Source organism: Neolamprologus multifasciatus, chromosome 9 (genome assembly GCF_963576455.1).
Source record: "Neolamprologus multifasciatus chromosome 9, fNeoMul1.2, whole genome shotgun sequence".
Lineage (NCBI taxonomy): Eukaryota > Metazoa > Chordata > Actinopteri > Cichliformes > Cichlidae > Neolamprologus > Neolamprologus multifasciatus.
The window spans coordinates 31898560-31919059 of NC_140447.1; the positions used below are offsets into that span (position 1 = coordinate 31898560).

Sequence of the window (20500 nt, forward strand, 5' to 3'; positions counted from 1 at the left end):
TTAGATTAGATTAGACAAAATAAACCTTTACAGTGGTTGCAAAAGTATTCGGCCTCCTTGAACTTTTCCACATTTTGTCACATTACAGCCACAAACATGAATCAATTTTATTGGAATTCAGGGTTAATTTTTACTATTATTTTTATTTTCTTTTTAAAAATGTTATTTTTATTTATCAATTTAATTGTTTAGGAAGTTCAGTTAACTCTAGAAATGTGTTTTGGACTTTGTACGTGCTTTGTCTCTAGGGGCCACCACATATATTTATATATAAACATATATAAATAAAAACACTTTTTTTTTTTTACATTAGTAATTCCTTTTGTGCATAATTTTATATTATTGTTAATTATAAATTAATTAAAGCAACAAAACAATGTGAAGAGCCGGTTTTCAAAAAAGAGCCAGAAATCCCATCACTACCGAATACTTTTGCAAGCCACTGTATTAATCCCCCGGGTGGTTTTCACACAGCTGAATAAACGTCAAACAGAAAACTGATTAAGCAGAAGTGTGAGATGGCCAAGAGTTTACGCCAGTGTCCTGTTATATTTTAGATAGCAAGGAGCAGACTGCTGAGTTTATTAAACTCCACCCGACCTTCTGAGGACCCGGCCCACATAGACCACGAAGGCTGGGTCCTCACGAGGATGCAGCCTATATGAGTTTGGACAAGACCAAAGTAAAAGTTATTGGAGTCTGACCAATGACTGTAGAAAACATGGACGACGCGACAGCTCCCCAAAATGAAGCCAAAACGTCTCTATCGCCCCCTGGTGTCTGGCCAGTATAGGTCATAAACCCCACCTCCTCCATGTTAGCGGATGGGACTGGGGTCAGATTAAAATAAATTAATTCTCCTCAGATAATTTTTTTCCCAAAGATTCCTTCCTTTGTTATCAATAGTTCTCATCACGCTTATTTATGTCCAAGGGGTCTCCTTTCCCATAAGTTTGATTCTAATTCCTACCGCGGTGATGTTAAATTGGGGTGAAACGTCATCATAGCAGCTTTGACTGGCAGCTGCAGTCACGGAGAAACTTGCGTATCTCTGTTCGCGAATAGCAGAGCGTAGGCTCTGAGAGGAGGGCCAGCGTTTACGCTACGAAAACACGACCGAGTGTTTTAACCTGACAGCCTGAGGTGTTCTTCAGTAAACTGGACTACCCGACAGAAGGACCCGAGGCCCCGCTGCACTTTTTCGGTAAGTTAAACGTGTTTGTAAGCTAATCAGTAACTACCGTCCTTAGCTCGGTCCTGAGACCTAGCTAGCTAAGATGAGCACTCGGCTGTCAGGGTTCGTTTAGCTGTGCAGGTGAATGAATTTACTAAAGAAATCAAGAGAAACGCCCCGGGCTGCTCAGTCACTAATTACTGTTACTGTACTTTTATTACAAGTATTATACTGTAAAAGCAACAGGCTGTACCCTGCTTCAACTCCTGTGCAGAGCTGAATATTAAATATCTTATTAAACAGCAGCATGTTTTCAGTCTCCACATGTGTAAAGACAGAAACACAAACTTTAAAAACCTGGCACTTCAGTAACTCCTCATTAATCCGTAAAAACTGATCAAATAGCGAAGATATTTACTGAAACCAACAACTTCCTCTTGGCAGCTTAAGTTAAAATGTTTAATTTTTCCACTAATTAATTTTTTAGCACTGACTGTATTTTTATACTGAGTTTGTTGAAAATATTCAGGTTAAAAAACTGTTTGAAATATTGTTAATGAGGTATGTTCACAAAGACACATGTGCAGAGCTCTGTGCAGCTCACATCCTTTAAGACAAATAGTTTAAACCATTAATATTTCTTGTTCAATACCAGTGCTGATACCAGTGCTGATGCCAGTGCTGACACCAGTGCTGATACCACCTCTGTATGTTGTGACCAGGATGCAGCAGCAGACTGAACCAGGACTGAAACCTGCTCCATCATCTCATCTTTGCACATGAGATGATGATAAAACAGTTTCATGGTTCAAAAAACAAAACAATCAAAAACACTTTTTTCATGCTTGTGTTAAGTTTTGTATAGAAATGAGAACAAATTGATTGTGAGGTTAAATGTGATAGAAACAGCTCACACTGACATCCATCCTGATCAAACATGAGTGTCATGAAGCCTGTTTGCAGTTATTTGCACTGTTTTCCACTCTGCATGTTGTTTCTGTTCAGCTGTAAGTATAAAAGGCTCCATTCTACAACCTGTTTGTGTTGTTCAATAGAAACATTATTTTGTGCTGATGTTGCACTTCTTTTATTCACAACCAAAGACTTTTTAAAATCTTCATAAAACTGCATTTAAATGACTTTTGAATATTACTTTGAATACTCAGATTGAAAGTTCTGATAAAAGTTCAAATACAAAGATCAGTATTGTCTAATGTTTGGGCTGCAGTGTGTTTCTTACACACAGGTATAACAGAACAGCTTTAGTGTTTAGATTTTTAAACCTGAGTATGGACTTATACAAAATGCAGCAAGATATTAAAAAAGGTTTGATTATAAAATCGACTATATTGGATTCATATCGATATCGGACATAAAAGGTGGCATCGTTCCATCTCTGCTTTGATTACAGACACAGCTGAGAGTTTGTAATCTGTCATCATTTTAAAAAGTTTCCATGGAACAGCAGAAATGAGGCTTTACTGTCAGAGGCCGACAGCACTGAACACAACAGCAGACTGGTGGCTAATAAACAGTGAATGATGCAGAAACAGATGTTTGAAGCTGTTCTTGGAGTACACTGAGAGAGAGAGAGCTGTGCAGGCAGGAACAGCCAAAGTCAGAGAGAATTCATGAGCATATTTATCAAACGTGAAGCAGAGTTTGGATCTTCTTTTGCTGCTGCTTCACTCAGTTTTGGTTGGAGACAGATGAAACCTGCAGCTTCAGGATCTGTGAGCTGTCCACTTTCAACCCCGACGGCGTGTCCGTGTACGTGCCGTCGAGTGAACGATCCACGCTCTGTGTTTCCATCTTTGTGTGTTTAGCTGCTCTCATTTACTGTTTTAGCTGTTTGCTGCTTGTTGAAATAGTTTGTGAGCTTTAAGCTGAGATTCTGGCAAAATACATTTATATTAAACATCGATTCAGGATTGAATGAATCAACATCGTTTTATTCAAATTAAAACCATTTAAATGGGAACATGAATTTTTTACAGCCGCCTCTAATGCTGGGTAATGTCAGCTGGTCCATGTGCAGCTGGCTGTGAGGCTCAGGGAGCGTCTACAAAGTGCAACACTGAAAGAACATCATCCATAAATATTGAGTAATAACTGGACTCTCATACAGCGAGACTCAAATGCCTTTAAACATCAGCTTATCCTGCTGATCCAGGTCACACTCAGTTTGTAAAAACATGTTTGTCAATCATTTTGTTTAGTTTCTGAGGAAAATGATTCAATAACTTGCTGCTAATACACAACATTTCATCATATTTCCTCATAACCCTCTTTTGTCTGACCATTTGATCCCATTTGAATTTGCAATAAAGGATCCACAGAGTTTGGTGACAATAATGACAGTAGATGTTTGTGTGATGGAAGCAAATGAGTGTGTGATGTTCTTTCAGTGTTGCACTTTGTAGACGCTCCCTGAGCGCTGGTCTCACAGCCAGCTGCACATAGAGACCAGTGTTGTTAGTCCAGGTCAGAAGATGACTTGTTGGAATGAAAATGAGCTTGTAGTTTGTCTGCTTTAATAATGTGACTGGAAAAAGGTGTTGGACTTCAAATATATCCATTTCTTTCACACTTCACCTTTAAAAGTGAAGCCATGTGGTTCCTGGAAGGAAAAACACGACTTTTTCAAGTCTTTGTCCTGTTTTTATGAGAAATGTACGACTTTAATGTGAAACATTCAGAGTTTTTTCTCTTGTTGTGTTTGTTTGAAGCTGCTTCCTGTTGGCTTCAGCTGTTTGGAGTTTCCATTTTCTAAACTTCTACATTCTGAACCTTCTTCAGCTCTGAACAGATGATGAAACACTGAATGATTTCAAGCACTTTGTCTAATAAACTAACATCTTTCATTCTTTATACAGATTGAGGAGCTGTGATTTGTCAGAGATCAGCTGTGATTATCTGGCAGCAGCACTGAAGTCCAACCCCTCCCATCTGAGACAGCTGGACCTGAGCTGGAACAACCTGAAGGATCCAGGAGTGAAGCATCTGTGTGGTTTTCTGGAGAGTCCAGGATGTAAACTTGAAACTCTGGGGTCAGTCAGCATGTTTTAGTTGTGCTGAGATGAATATGATGTGAAAGTTGTGCTGACACTAAACTGCAGACATCAGGCTGATATTATACTGATCCACACTGAGGATCTTCATGGTAAAGTCTGTTTTCTTCTTCTCTGGTTTAGTCCATTGACTGCAGCAGAACAATGTTCACATTTCAAACAGTGAGACTCAACGTATGGCCCGTGGCCCACACGCAGCCTGCCCACCTTTCCTGATTCAGAGAGAGGGGACCCTGATTAACTGTGTAGCTTCTTCCTCACAGTTCTAAGTATCAGACACAACAATGAATAATCCACAGCTGACTGTCTTTAGCAGGTCAAAGGTCACGGCACACAGCAGACAGTCAGAAATATTCTAACTCTGATCATTGATCAGTTGTGACACTGTGAGACTTGATCAGAGGTGTGATCATCACAGCCGAGGCCTTTGTGTCAAAGTCACTGAGGATCAAACAGAAACACATGAAGCAGATTTTCCTCTTCTGGCTTTTTATAGCAGATAACCTTCAAAATCTTCTGCAGTCCATCAAAAACTGAAGCAAATCATGAATCAACATGTGAACATGAGCTGATGCTGCTGAAGTGAAGCAAAGTTACAGAGGTTTGATTACAGACACAGCTGAGAGTTTGTAATCTGTCATCATTTGAAAAAGTTTCCATGGAACAGCAGAAATGAGGCTTTACTGTCAGAGGCCGACAGCACTGAACACAACAGCAGACTGGTGGCTAATAAACAGTGAATGATGCAGAAACAGATGTTTGAAGCTGTTCTTGGAGTACACTGAGAGAGAGAGAGCTGTGCAGGCAGGAACAGCCAAAGTCAGAGAGAATTCATGAGCATATTTATCAAACGTGAAGCAGAGTTTGGATCTTCTTTTGCTGCTGCTTCACTCAGTTTTGGTTGGAGACAGATGAAACCTGCAGCTTCAGGATCTGTGAGCTGTCCACTTTCAGCCCCGACAGCGTGTCCGTGTACGTGGCGTCGAGTGAACGATCCACGCTCTGTGTTTCCATCTTTGTGTGTTTAGCTGCTCTCATTTACTGTTTTAGCTGTTTGCTGCTTGTTATGGGTTTTGGTTAAAAGTCAGTAGTTAGTGCATAGTCTGATTAAGTTACATAAGCAAAGTGATAAATAAGTTCAAAGTTAAGAAATATTATAAGTAATTCATGCTAAAAACAGCTACAATGTCTGGGTTCGAATTTTGCTCAGAGTGAGACCTGGTTATCACAAGCGATCTTTGTATTGTATGTGCGGAAATGGGAGCGAGGGAGCGCTCTGATCATTCGCATATCTTGGACGTATTTTCTCCGTTAATGCTGTGAAAAGTGCTTTGGAAGTATTAAAAGAGTGAACGAGTTCATGTACACGCTAAGAGTGCCCTACACGCTTGTACCTTGGGAAACGTTCGTCTTTGTGAGTATTAATGTGTTCAGAAACAACTTTTATATGTGTTTACCTGGAGTGAACTGCGATGCTAATGTAACGCACGTGTTAAGCTAGGCTAATCATTAAGTTTGTCATTAAGATGTGTAGTAGCTAGCAATTTATTTTCACTTTCTGTATATTTCAGTTACAAATAAGAAATAGCAAGGAGAAGCCTTGAGAGAGGAAAGGCTTAAAAAGATCTTCATTAAAATCAAGAAAAGCAAGCCTTGTGTGGAGATCTCGTCTATTTTGTTCGCTGGGTGTCGAGCTTCACATGGTCACGTGTCGTGAGGGCAGCACAGTGCTTGTTGAAATAGTTTGTGAGCTTTAAGCTGAGATTCTGGCAAAATACATTTATATTAAACATCGATTCAGGATTGAATGAATCGACATCGTTTTATTCAAATTAAAACCATTTAAATGGGAACATGAATTTTTTACAGCCGCCTCTAATGCTGGGTAATGTCAGCTGGTCCATGTGCAGCTGGCTGTGAGGCTCAGGGAGCGTCTACAAAGTGCAACACTGAAAGAACATCATCCATAAATATTGAGTAATAACTGGACTCTCATACAGCGAGACTCAAATGCCTTTAAACATCAGCTTATCCTGCTGATCCAAGTCCAACACTGAGTTTGTAAAAACATGTTTGTCAATCATTTTGTTTGGTTTCTGAGGAAAATGATTCAATAACTTGGGGCTAATACACAACATTTCATCATATTTCCTCATAACCCTCTTTTGTCTGACCATTTGATCCTATTTGAATTTGCAATAAAGGATCCACAGAGTTTGGTGACAATAATGACAGTAGATGTTTGTGTGATGGAAGCAAATGAGTGTGTGATGTTCTTTCAGTGTTGCACTTTGTAGACGCTCCCTGAGCACTGGTCTCACAGCCAGCTGCACATAGAGACCAGTGTTGTTAGTCCAGGTCAGAAGATGACTTGTTGGAATGAAAATGAGCTTGTATTTTGTCTGCTTTAATAATGTGACTGGAAAAAGGTGTTGGACTTCAAATATGTCCATTTCTTTCTCACTTCACCTTTAAAAGTGAAGCCATGAGGTTCCTGGAAGGAAAAACACGACTTTTTCAAGTCTTTGTCCTGTTTTTATGAGAAATGTACGACTTTAATGTGAAACATTCAGAGTTTTTTCTCTTGTTGTGTGTGTTTGAAGCTGCTTCCTGTTGGCTTCAGCTGTTTGGAGTTTCCATTTTCTAAACTTCTACATTCTGAACCTTCTTCAGCTCTGAACAGATGATGAAACACTGAATGATTTCAAGCACTTTGTCTAATAAACTTACATCTTTCATTCTTTATCCAGATTGGAGAACTGTGATTTGTCAGAGATCAGCTGTGATTATCTGGCAGCAGCACTGAAGTCCAACCCCTCCCATCTGAGACAGCTGGAGCTGAGCTGGAACAACCTGAAGGATCCAGGAGTGAAGCATCTGTGTGGTTTTCTGGAGAGTCCAGGATGTAAACTTGAAACTCTGGGGTCAGTCAGCATGTTTTAGTTGTGCTGAGATGAATATGATGTGAAAGTTGTGCTGACACTAAACTGCAGACATCAGGCTGATATTATACTGATCCACACTGAGGATCTTCATGGTAAAGTCTGTTTTCTTCTTCTCTGGTTTAGTCCATTGACTGCAGCAGAACAATGTTCACATTTCAAACCTTCAAAGAAGAAGAAAAATCCTCCACTGGATGATTCACTGTGAAACTCTCCAACTCTTCATTCCACCTTAAAGTCTGTGTGACACTGAAATCCAAAGCAAAATGTGCGGTTGCTTTACAGACAGCAGTCCAACACAAACATACACACATCATCCAAAACACAGTCCAACATTCAAATCTCCTCCACTGCCAGCATGAATGATGGGAAAGAGAAGGAGGAACACTCTGACATTCAGGGTTAGAATGAGTTTCATAAAGCAGACTGTGAAGATCAAAGCTGCATTAGAAAGCTTACATGAATGAATGAGTGGACAGAAGTGGACAGAGATCATCTGAAGCACTTCAAAGGCTTTAAATCAGCACATTTCTCTTTATTCTTTATCAACTCTGTTAGTTTCTCTCAGTTTTCTGTGGAATGAAGCTAACAGCAGGCTAATAAGATGCTGACCAATAGGTTTCTATTAAAGGTTGTAATTTGTATATGAAAAAGTGCTTTGGCTCAGCAGGGATCAGCTTACAGGTAGAATACAGCTGCTGGATGGGATTAGCATGTCATAGCTATCTACCAAACTTCTAACTGGGGGATTTCAGGCCATCTATGGATCATTTTTGCTAACTGTTTATTCAGCTTAGGCTCACAGGGCTGCAGCCTGTGCCCTAGCTGTCATAGGGCAAGAGGCGTGGTCCACCTGCACAGGTGAGCAGTCCATCACAGGGCCAACAGAGAGAGACAGAGAAGCACTCTCTCACATCCACACCTACAGCCAATTTAGAAGCACCAATGAACCTAAGCAGCATTTCATTGGACTGTGGGAGAACATCCAACCTCCACAGAAAGGCCAACAAGCTTCAACCTACAACCTTCTTGCTTTAAGGCACTAGTGCGAACCACTTTCCCCATTTCAGCCCAAATCCTGCATCTTCCTGTTTCTGACTCCACGCCAGCTCCACTAACACTTTCTCATCAGACACTGCCACCTAGTGGAGGAAGTCTTAGTTCCATTTGAAGCTTCAGATTCCAGTTAGTTCCTTTACAAAGAGGTGGAGGTGGTGGGGCCACAGCACCATCATCACTGAGTGCCATAGGACACTTAACCTTTGTTTCCATATGCTGGGAACTTCCTGTTGTTCCAAGGAGGACTGGAAAATGTGTGAAAATCTCCCAGTCAGTTCCTCACAGCACACTTCAATCATTTCCCTCCCACAGCATCAGGACCAGGGCTTTTTCTCTCTTTGGTCCCACTAAGAGATTTCCACACAAACACCTCATCAGTGGGACTCTCGGAGCTACCAGCCCTTTGCTACAATCACAAAGCTCTTCATTGAAATCAATGATATCAAAGCTGGAATCAAATGAGTCCAAGTCTTCTGCTGATTCAGCATCACATTCATCTTTGCTCCTTGTTCTGCATCCCCACCATGGACTTCATTCCTTTCCAAGCCAGCCTTGAGTGTCCTTTATTCAGCTCATCCTCTGCTTTACTTTTACACCTGATTTTAGCTGCTTTATCTCTCTTTCAACAAGTTTCTGTGCCTCTATCTTTTTCTTCTCTCCCTCATAACAAGACAGCTTCTTCTGCCTGAGAACATGTTGGAGTGATTTACTAATCCAGGGCTGCTTATTGGGGAAAATACTTCCTGTAAGTAGTAAAGTAATCCCCATTTTTCCCAGAAAGAAATGTCAGTAGAAATCGATGATCTAAGTGAGAACATGAGCCTTTAAAAAGTCCCAGTGGGTGCAGTCAAAGCAGTCCCTCAGTCCCAGTATAGAGTCTTTGGTCCAGACTGGAACAACTGTGTGCCCAGTTTGAGCTCTCTTCAGTGCTGTGACCTGACAGACCCAGAGGGGCCATCACATCACATTTAGAAGCTCCCCTAATGGAGCCACAACACATGTCCAATACTTAGTCTGTCTTGTTGGACCAACTGGAAGAAATGATTCAAGGACTTAGTCACAGAACAGAGATTCAAATCTCCAAAATCCAACTGGCTGCATCAGGACATATAGTCTGAAACTCTGCACAGTTTCCTGTTTGAAGCTGCTTCCTGTTGGCTTCAGCTGTTTGGAGTTTCCATTTTCTAAACTTCTACATTCTGAACCTTCTTCAGCTCTGAACAGATGATGAAACACTGAATGATTTCAAGCACTTTGTCTAATAAACTTACATCTTTCATTCTTTATACAGATTGGAGCGCTGTGGTTTGTCAGAGATCAGCTGTGATTATCTGACAGCAGCACTGAAGTCCAACCCCTCCTATCTGAGAGAGCTGCACCTGTGGGGAAACAAGAAGCTGCAGGATCCAGGAGTGAAGCATCTGTGTGGTTTCCTGGAGAGTCCAGGATGTAAACTTGAAGCTCTGAGGTCAGTCAGCATGTTTTAGTTGTGCTGAGATGAATATGATGTGAAAGTTGTGCTGACACTAAACTGCAGACATCAGGCTGATATTATACTGATCCACACTGAGGATCTTCATGGTAAAGTCTGTTTTCTTCTTCTCTGGTTTAGTCCATTGACTGCAGCAGAACAATGTTCACATTTCAAACAGTGAGACTCAACGTATGGCCCGCGGCCCACACGCAGCCTGCCCACCTTTCCTGATTCAGAGAGAGGGGACCCTGATTAACTGTGTAGCTTCTTCCTCACAGTTCTAAGGTTCAAAGGTCACGGCACACAGCAATCTGTGAAACAGTTTGGAGCAGGAATTATTGCACATTTACAAACTGACACTGCTGCACGGCATGCTGGGTAATGCTAGCTGCTCAGGTAGTCATATGCTTTGATGTGAGCTGGAGGCGGAGACATTCCCTGATGACATCACACTGAGTTTTGGTGAATATGAAGTTTCCTTGTGAATGATTTCCAGCTTTGACTGTAACAGTGTGAAGGCAGTGATCACAGCAAAAACTGCTTGAAGTATTTGGACTGACAGAAACATGTGGACAGCTTTTGTTCTGAGGGTTTAGACAGAGTCGGCCTCTGTGTGTGCTCACTGTGTTTAATCCTTTAAGACCGGTCGGGGCGGGCACGCTCCGTTGTGCTTAACTTGTCAGGGTCCTGGGTCTCCTGACCCAGCATGTTTAGTTCTTTGTGCTTTTTGTATTATTGTACTTGTGAGTTATTCTATGGTTTCTAGTTTCGATCCCTTCATGTTTCTCTGTGTCCCCTCTGTTCTGTGTAAGTCTGTCTGCATGTTTGAGTTTCCCTCTGTGTCTTTCGGTTCTGAGAGTCCTCTACCTTATGGTTTATGTCTCTGTGTTTCTTAGTTGCTGTCTCCACCGTTTTCGCGTCACTGTGTGATACTTCCTGTTTTACTTTGAAGGTCCGTGTCTTATGTGAATGCATCCTGCTTTGCTTGTCTCGTCAGTCCTGATTTCTCCCAGCTGTGCCCTCCTTCTGTGTCTCATTCCCCTCGTTACTTCTCAGTGTCGCGTCGTCCCTCAAGCTGTGTGTTTCCTCGTGTGCCTCTCTGCAAAGTGTGAGTTCATATTTTCCCAGTTTAGTTTAGTTTTGTATGCTTTCCCCTGTCAGTAAATAAAGCTGAGTTTTTTGAGTTCATCCCTCGAGTCTGAATGCCTGCATGTTGGGTCCAACTCCTGCCTGCCACACAGCGATTCATGACATAACTATTTTTAAATCTCTGTAGAACTGGAACCACATAAGCTAGCGCAATAATTTTTTTTGCATATGGAACCGGAGGAGTTGTACTTACATCTTATGCCATCAGCTTGTCCTCGGTCACGGTTTTCTTCCACTTATAGTTTTGCAAAAACTGCATAAAAAGCACTTGAAGCAACAAAAACATAATATTCCAGAAACACGCTTTGCCGATCCGATCAGCTGTTTGCAACACTTCCTAGGTTGGAATAGACGTCAGCGCGAACTATCACGTGTCCGCCATTACCTGCCCGAAACCGGAAATGATGTCATTTTTATGGAAAATTTAGGTCTTTTTTTTTTTTTTTTTTTTTAACCTTCAGGGCCTTATAAACCTACACTGGTGTTTTTAAAAGTCATGTTTAACTTTATGCTTTTCTGAGTCGTTTCTGGGATGCTTAGAAGTCATATTGCTGCTGGAAATAGTTTATTTTGATGCACCTTCTGTTTGTTTGCAAATTTGCAGTATAATATTTATTTTCCTTTTTCCTGCAGTGTATAAAAATTGGTGTATTCCCGTGGGCTGTCAGAACTCTTAATGCAAACTAGTGTGTAAAGACTTCCCCAACACATCCACCCTGACACTGCTGTTGATCATCTATGTGCAATATCTCAGTCTTTCCATGTTCTGTGCAATTATTTTGGTCCCAGTCTGTTTCAATGTTTCCTACACAAACACCATGTATATAGTTCCACTCACATATGTATACATATACATTTTTATTTTTTTTCTATTTATTTAATTATTTATTTATTTTCCGCCTTCGTTGTATATCGGTTTCTCTTCTTCTTACTTTAGCACCTTTGTGGTTCAGCTACCCAATTTCGCTGTGCAAGAAACTGCACAATGACAATAAAAAGCTCGAAGTCTCAGTGTATCTCAAAAATGAAACTATGAAGACACTCAAAATAAATTTCCTGTGGTGGGAAACTATTTTGTGAAACTTTTTGTATTTACAGTTTTGAGGGATAAACCTCTTGAATTTCTCCAACTAGGAATATATGTAAAAACACAAAAATGATTATCCGTTTTTTGTAGTTTATTGCACTTTTTTGTAATTCATGTAGTTTCTATGAACTTAATGCAGACATATTATTACAATTTGGGCTATAATGGTTATATTGATGTATAGCAACTTGAAATGCTCCCAAAGTTTGCTCCACAGCATGTGAAAATATAAAGATAAGCTCTGGCGGACTAAAAAACGACATTTTCTGCAAAAATGTCACTTCCGGTTTCGGGCAGGTAATGGGGGACACGTGATAGTTCGTGCTGACGTCTATTCCAACATAGGAAGTGTTGCAAACAGCTGATCGGATCGGCAAAGCGTGTTTCTGGCATATTATGTTTTTGTTGCTGCAAGTGCTTTTTATGCAATATTTGCAAAGCTATAAGTGGAAGAAAACCGTGACCGAGGACAAGCTGATGGCATAAGATGTAAGTACAACTCCTCCGGTTCCATATGCAAAAAAATTATTGCGCTAGCTTATGTGGTTCCAGTTCTACAGAGATTTAAAAATAGTTACGCAAAATGGAGCATGCCCACCCCGACCGGTCTTAAAGGGTTAATAAAAATATTAGACAATAAGGTTTATTCCAGGAACTGATCACAGTCAGGTCAATCAGCTCTGAGCATGCTCAGTCTGAGTTATGGATACTACGGTTCAAAATGGCAACGGGTAAATTAAAACCAGAAGCTCCGTGTGAATCCAGAGGAGCAGGAACACGAATAATGACAGTAGATGTTTGTGTGATGGAAGCAAATGAGTGTGTGATGTTCTTTCAGTGTTGCACTTTGTAGACGCTCCCTGAGCACTGGTCTCACAGCCAGCTGCACATAGAGACCAGTGTTGTTAGTCCAGGTCAGAAGATGACTTGTTGGAATGAAAATGAGCTTGTAGTTTGTCTGCTTTAATCATGTGACTGGAAAAAGGTGTTGGACTTCAAATATGTCCATTTCTTTCACACTTCACCTTTAAAAGTGAAGCCATGTGGTTCCTGGAAGGAAAAACACGACTTTTTCAAGTCTTTGTCCTGTTTTTATGAGAAATGTACGACTTTAATGTGAAACATTCAGAGTTTTTTCTCTTGTTGTGTTTGTTTGAAGCTGCTTCCTGTTGGCTTCAGCTGTTTGGAGTTTCCATTTTCTAAACTTCTACATTCTGAACCTTCTTCAGCTCTGAACAGATGATGAAACACTGAATGATTTCAAGCACTTTGTCTGATAAACTTACATCTTTCATTCTTTATACAGATTGATGAACTGTGATTTGTCAGAGATCAGCTGTGATTATCTGGCAGCAGCACTGAAGTCCAACCCCTCCCATCTGAGAGTGCTGGACCTGAGTAATGACTCCTGGTCGTCGACTAAGAACAACCTGCAGGATCCAGGAGTGAAGCATCTGTGTGGTTTCCTGGAGAGTCCAGGATGTAAACTTGAAACTCTGAGGTCAGTCAGCATGTTTTAGTTGTGCTGAGATGAATATGATGTGAAAGTTGTGCTGACACTAAACTGCAGACATCAGGCTGATATTATACTGATCCACACTGAGGATCTTCATGGTAAAGTCTGTTTTCTTCTTCTCTGGTTTAGTCCATTGACTGCAGCAGAACAATGTTCACATTTCAAACAGTGATACTCAACGTATGGCCCGCGGCCCACACGCGGCCTGCCCACCTTTCCTGATTCAGAGAGAGGGGACCCTGATTAACTGTGTAGCTTCTTCCTCACAGTTCTAAGTATCAGACACAACAATGAATAATCCACAGCTGACTGTCTTTAGCAGGTCAAAGGTCACGGCACACAGCAGACAGTCAGAAATATTCTACCTCTGATCATTGATCAGTTGTGACACTGTGAGACTTGATCAGAGGTGTGATCATCACAGCAGAGGCCTTTGTGTCAAAGTCACTGAGCATCAAACAGAAACACATGAAGCAGATTTTCCTCTTCTGGCTTTTTATAGCAGATAACCTTCAAAATCTTCTGCAGTCCATCAAAAACTGAAGCAAACCATGAATCAACATGTGAACATGAGCTGATGCTGCTGAAGTGAAGCAAAGTTACAGAGGTTTGATTACAGACACAGCTGAGACTTTTTAATTTGTCATCATTTTAAAAAGTTTCCATGGAACAGCAGAAATGAGGCTTTACTGTCAGAGGCCGACAGCACTGAACACAACAGCAGACTGGTGGCTAATAAACAGTGAATGATGCAGAAACAGATGTTTGAAGCTGTTCTTGGAGTACACTGAGAGAGAGAGAGCTGTGCAGGCAGGAACAGCCAAAGTCAGAGAGAATTCATGAGCATATTTATCAAACGTGAAGCAGAGTTTGGATCTTCTTTTGCTGCTGCTTCACTCAGTTTTGATTGGAGACAGATGAAACCTGCAGCTTCAGGATCTGTGAGCTGTCCACTTTCAGCCCCGACGGCGTGTCCGTGTACGTGCCGTCGAGTGAACGATCCACGCTCTGTGTTTCCATCTTTGTGTGTTTAGCTGCTCTCATTTACTGTTTTAGCTGTTTGCTGCTTGTTATGGCTTTTGGTTAAAAGTCAGTAGTTAGTGCATAGTCTGATTAAGTTACATCAGCAAAGTGATAAATAAGTTCAAAGTTAAGAAATATTATAAGTAATTCATGATAAAAACAGCTACAATGTCTAGGTTCGAATTTTGCTCAGAGTGAGACCTGGTTACCACAAGCGATCTTTGTATTGTATGTGCAGAAATGGGAGCGAGGGAGCGCTCTGATCATTCGCATATCTTGGACGTATTTTCTCCTTTAATGCTGTGAAAAGTGCTTCGGAAGTATTAAAAGAGTGAACGAGTTCATGTACACGCTAAGAGTGCCCTACACGCTTGTACCTTGGGAAACGTTCGTCTTTGTGAGTATTAATGTGTTCAGAAACAACTTTTATATGTGTTTACCTGGAGTGAACTGCGATGCTAATGTAACGCACGTGTTAAGCTAGGCTAATCATTAAGTTTGTCATTAAGATGTGTAGTAGCTAGCAATTTATTTTCACTTTCTGTATATTTCAGTTACAAATAAGAAATAGCAAGGAGAAGCCTTGAGAGAGGAAAGGCTTAAAAAGATCTTCATTAAAATCAAGAAAAGCAATCCTTGTGTGGAGATCTCGTCTATTTTGTTCGCTGGGTGTCGAGCTTCACATGGTCACGTGTCGTGAGGGCAGCACAGTGCTTGTTGAAATAGTTTGTGAGCTTTAAGCTGAGATTCTGGCAAAATACATTTATATTAAACATCGATTCAGGATTGAATGAATCAACATCGTTTTATTCAAATTAAAACCATTTAAATGGGAACATGAATTTTTTACAGCCACCTCTAATGCTGGGTAATGTCAGCTGGTCCATGTGCAGCTGGCTGTGAGGCTCAGGGAGCGTCTACAAAGTGCAACACTGACAAAACATCATCCATAAATATTGAGTAATAACTGGACTCTCATACAGCGAGACTCAAATGCCTTTAAACATCAGCTTATCCTGCTGATCCAAGTCCAACACTGAGTTTGTAAAAACATGTTTGTCAATCATTTTGTTTGGTTTCTGAGGAAAATGATTCAATAACTTGCTGCTAATACACAACATTTCATCATATTTCCTCATAACCCTCTTTTGTCTGACCATTTGATCCCATTTGAATTTGCAATAAAGGATCCACAGAGTTTGGTGACAGTAATGACAGTAGATGTTTGTGTGATGGAAGCAAATGAGTGTGTGATGTTCTTTCAGTGTTGCACTTTGTAGACGCTCCCTGAGCACTGGTCTCACAGCCAGCTGCACATAGAGACCAGTGTTGTTAGTCCAGGTCAGAAGATGACTTGTTGGAATGAAAATGAGCTTGTAGTTTGTCTGCTTTAATAATGTGACTGGAAAAAGGTGTTGGACTTCAAATATGTCCATTTCTTTCACACTTCACCTTTAAAAGTGAAGCCATGTGGTTCCTGGAAGGAAAAACACAACTTTTTCAAGTCTTTGTCCTGTTTTTATGAGAAATGTACGACTTTAATGTGAAACATTCAGAGTTTTTTCTCTTGTTGTGTTTGTTTGAAGCTGCTTCCTGTTGGCTTCAGCTGTTTGGAGTTTCCATTTTCTAAACTTCTACATTCTGAACCTCCTTCAGCTCTGAACAGATGATGAAACACTGAATGATTTCAAGCACTTTGTCTAATAAACTTACATCTTTCATTCTTTATACAGATTGGAGAACTGTGATTTGTCAGACATCAGCTGTGATTATCTGGCAGCAGCACTGAAGTCCAACCCCTCCCATCTGAGACAGCTGGAGCTGAGCTCCAACTACAACCTGCAGGATCCAGGAGTGAAGCATCTGTGTGGTTTCCTGGAGAGTCCAGGATGTAAACTTGAAACTCTGAGGTCAGTCAGCATGTTTTAGTTGTGCTGAGATGAATATGATGTGAAAGTTGTGCTGACACTAAACTGCAGACATCAGGCTGATATTATACTGATCCACACTGAGGATCTTCATGGTAAAGTCTGTTTTCTTCTTCTCTGGTTTAGTCCATTGACTGCAGCAGAACAATGTTCACATTTCAAACAGTGAGACTCAACGTATGGCCCGCGGCCCACACGCGGCCTGCCCACCTTTCCTGATTCAGAGAGAGGGGACCCTGATTAACTGTGTAGCTTCTTCCTCACAGTTCTAAGGTTCAAAGGTCACGGTACACAGCAATGTGTGAAACAGTTTGGAGCAGGAATTATTGCACATTTACAAACTGACACTGCTGCACGGCATGCTGGGTAATGCTAGCTGCTCAGGTAGTCATATGCTTTGATGTGAGCTGGAGGCGGAGACATTCCCTGATGACATCACACTGAGTGTTGGTGAATATGAAGTTTCCTTGTGAATGATTTCCAGCTTTGACTGTAACAGTGTGAAGGCAGTGATCACAGCAAAAACTGCTTGAAGTATTTGGACTGACAGAAACATGTGGACAGCTTTTGTTCTGAGGGTTTAGACAGAGTCTGCCTCTGTGTGTGCTCACTGTGTTTAATCCTTTAAGACCGGTTGGGGCGGGCACGCTCCGTTGTGCATAACTTGTCAGGGTCCTGGGTCTCCTGACCCAGCATGTTTAGTTCTTTGTGCTTTTTGTATTATTGTACTTGTGAGTTATTCTATGGTTTCTAGTTTCGATCCCTTCATGTTTCTCTGTGTCCCCTCTGTTCTGTGTAAGTCTGTCTGCATGTTTGAGTTTCCCTCTGTGTCTTTCGGTTCTGAGAGTCCTCTACCTTATGGTTTGTCTCTGTGTTTCTTAGTTGCTGTCTCCACCGTGTTCGCGTCACTGTGTGATACTTCCTGTTTTACTTTGAAGGTCCGTGTCTTATGTGAATGCGTCCTGCTTTGCTTGTCTCGTCAGTCCTGATTTCTCCCAGCTGTGCCCTCCTTTTGTGTCTCATTCCCCTCGTTACTTCCCAGTGTATTTAAACCCTGTTTCTCTGAGTCAGTGTCGCGTCGTCCCTCAAGCTGTGTGTTTCCTCGTGTGCCTCTCTGCAAAGTGTGAGTTCATATTTTCCCAGTTTAGTTTAGTTTTGTGTGCTTTCCCCTGTCAGCAAATAAAGCTGAGTTTTTTCAGTTCATCCCTCGAGTCTGAGTGCCTGCATGTTGGGTCCAACTCCTGCCTGCCACACAGCGATTCATGACATAACTATTTTTAAATCTCTGTCGAACTGGAACCACATAAGCTAGCGCAATAATTTGTTTTGCATATGGAACCGGAGGAGTTGTACTTACATCTTATGCCATCAGCTTGTCCTCGGTCACGGTTTTCTTCCACTTATAACTTTGCAAAAACTGCATAAAAAGCACTTGCAGCAACAAAAACATAATATGCCAGAAACACGCTTTGCCGATCCGATCAGCTGTTTGCAACACTTCCTAGGTTGGAATAGACGTCAGCGCGAACTATCACGTGTCCGCCATTACCTGCCCGAAACCAGAAGTGATGTCATTTTTATGGAAAATTTAGGTGTTTTTTTTTAACCTTCAGGGCCTTATAAACCTACACTGGTGTTTTTAAAAGACATGTTTAACTTTATGCTTTTCTGAGTCGTTTCTGGGATGCTTAGAAGTCATATTGCTGCTGGAAATAGTTTATTTTGATGCACCTTCTGTTTGTTTGCAAATTTGCAATATAATATTTATTTTCCTTTGTCTTGCAGTGTATAAAAATTGGTGTATTCCCGTGGGCTGTCAGAACTCTTAATGCGAACTAGTGTGTAAAGACTTCCCCAACACATCCACCCTGACACTGCTGTTGATCATCTATGTGCAATATCTCAGTCTTTCCATGTTCTGTGCAATTATTTTGGTCCCAGTCTGTTTCAATGTTTCCTACACATACACCATGTATATAGTTCCACTCACATATGTATACATATACACTGTTTTTTATTTTTTCTATTTATTTAATTATTTATTTTCCGCCTTCGTTGTATATCGGTTTCTCTTCTTCTTACTTTAGCACCTTTGTGGTTCAGCTACCCAATTTCGCTGTGCAAGAAACTGCACAATGACAATAAAAAGCTCTAAGTCTCAGTGTATCTCAAAAATGAAACTATGAAGACACTCAAAATAAATTTCCTGTGGTGGGAAACTATTTTGTGCAACTTTTTGTATTTTCAGTTTTGAGGGATAAACCTCTTGAATTTCTCCAACTAGAAATATATGTAAAAACACAATGATTATCCGTTTTTTGTAGTTTATTGCACTTTTTTGTAATTCATGTAGTTTCTATGGACTTAATGCAGACATATTATTAAAATTTGGGCTATAATGGTTGTATTGATGTATATCAACTTGAAATGCTCCCAAAGTTTGCTCCACAGCATGTGAAAATATAAAGATAAGCTCTCGACATTTTCTGCAAAAAATGTCACTTCCGGTTTCGGGCAGGTCATGGCGGACACGTGATGGTTCGCGCTGACGTCTATTCCAACATAGGAAGTGTTGCAAACAGCTGATTGGATCGGCAAAGCGTGTTTCTGGCATATTATGTTTTTGTTGCTGCAAGTGCTTTTTATGCAATATTTGCAAAGCTATAAGTGGAAGAAAACTGTGACCGAGGACAAGCTGATGGCATAAGATGTAAGTTCAACTCCTCCGGTTCCATATGCAAAAAAATTATTGCGCTACCTTATGTGGTTCCACTTCTACAGAGATTTAAAAATAGTTACGCAAAATGGAGCGTACCCACCCCGACCGGTCTTAAAGGGTTAATAACAATATTAGACAATAAGGTTTATTCCAGGAACTGATCACAGTCAGGTCAATCAGCTCTGAGCATGCTCAGTCTGAGTTATGGATACTACGGTTCAAAATGGCAACGGGTAAATTAAAACCAGAAGCTCCGTGTGAATCCAGAGGAGCAGGAACATGAATAATGACAGTAGATGTTTGTGTGATGGAAGCAAATGAGTGTGTGATGTTCTTTCAGTGTTGCACTTTGTAGACACTCCCTGAGCACTGGTCTCACAGCCAGCTGCACATAGAGACCAGTGTTGTTAGTCCAGGTCAGAAGATGACTTGTTGGAATGAAAATGAGCTTGTAGTTTGTCTGCTTTAATCATGTGACTGGAAAAAGGTGTTGGACTTCAAATATGTCCATTTCTTTCACACTTCACCTTTAAAAGTGAAGCCATGTGGTTCCTGGAAGGAAAAACACGACTTTTTCAAGTCTTTGTCCTGTTTTTATGAGAAATGTACGACTTTAATGTGAAACATTCAGAGTTTTTTCTCTTGTTGTGTTTGTTTGAAGCTGCTTCCTGTTGGCTTCAGCTGTTTGGAGTTTCCATTTTCTAAACTTCTACATTCTGAACCTTCTTCAGCTCTGAACAGATGATGAAACACTGAATGATTTCAAGCACTTTGTCCAATAAACTTACATCTTTCATTCTTTATACAGATTGGAGCGCTGTGATTTGTCAGAGATCAGCTGTGATTATCTGGCAGCAGCACTGAAGTCCAACCCCTCCCATCTGAGACAGCTGGACCTGAGCAGGAACGACCTGCAAGATCCAGGAGTGAAGCATCTGTGTGGTTTCCTGGAGAGTCCAGGATGTAAGCTTGAAACTCTGAGGTCAGTCAGCATGTTTTAGTTGTGCTGAGATGAATATGATGTGAAAGTTGTGCTGACACTAAACTGCAGACATCAGGCTGATATTATACTGATCCACACTGAGGATCTTCATGGTAAAGTCTGTTTTCTTCTTCTCTGGTTTAGTCCATTGACTGCAGCAGAACAATGTTCACATTTCAAACCTTCAAAGAAAAAGAAAAATCCTCCACTGGATAATTCACTGTGAAACTCTCCAACTCTTCATTCCACCTTAAAGTCTGTGTGACACTGAAATCCAAAGCAAAATGTGTGTTTGCTTTACAGACAGCAGTCCAACACAAACATACACACATCATCCAAAACACAGTCCAACATCCAAATCTCCTCTACTGCCAGC

At 40.9% G+C, this 20500-nt stretch overlaps 1 protein-coding gene across 1 annotated transcript in view; it reads left to right on the plus strand.

The window, feature by feature from the left end:
- The window catches only part of LOC146511908 (NACHT, LRR and PYD domains-containing protein 12-like), a 249349-nt gene that overhangs the window by 160854 nt on the left and 67995 nt on the right, over positions 1 to 20500 (plus strand). Inside the window, exons 15-20 of the mRNA XM_085171639.1 lie at positions 4051 to 4224; positions 6996 to 7169; positions 9538 to 9714; positions 13263 to 13457; positions 16229 to 16405; positions 19951 to 20124. Of these exons, the coding sequence (XP_085027765.1) occupies positions 4051 to 4224; positions 6996 to 7169; positions 9538 to 9714; positions 13263 to 13457; positions 16229 to 16405; positions 19951 to 20124 (1071 nt within the window). The remainder of the gene's footprint in view (positions 1 to 4050; positions 4225 to 6995; positions 7170 to 9537; positions 9715 to 13262; positions 13458 to 16228; positions 16406 to 19950; positions 20125 to 20500) is intronic.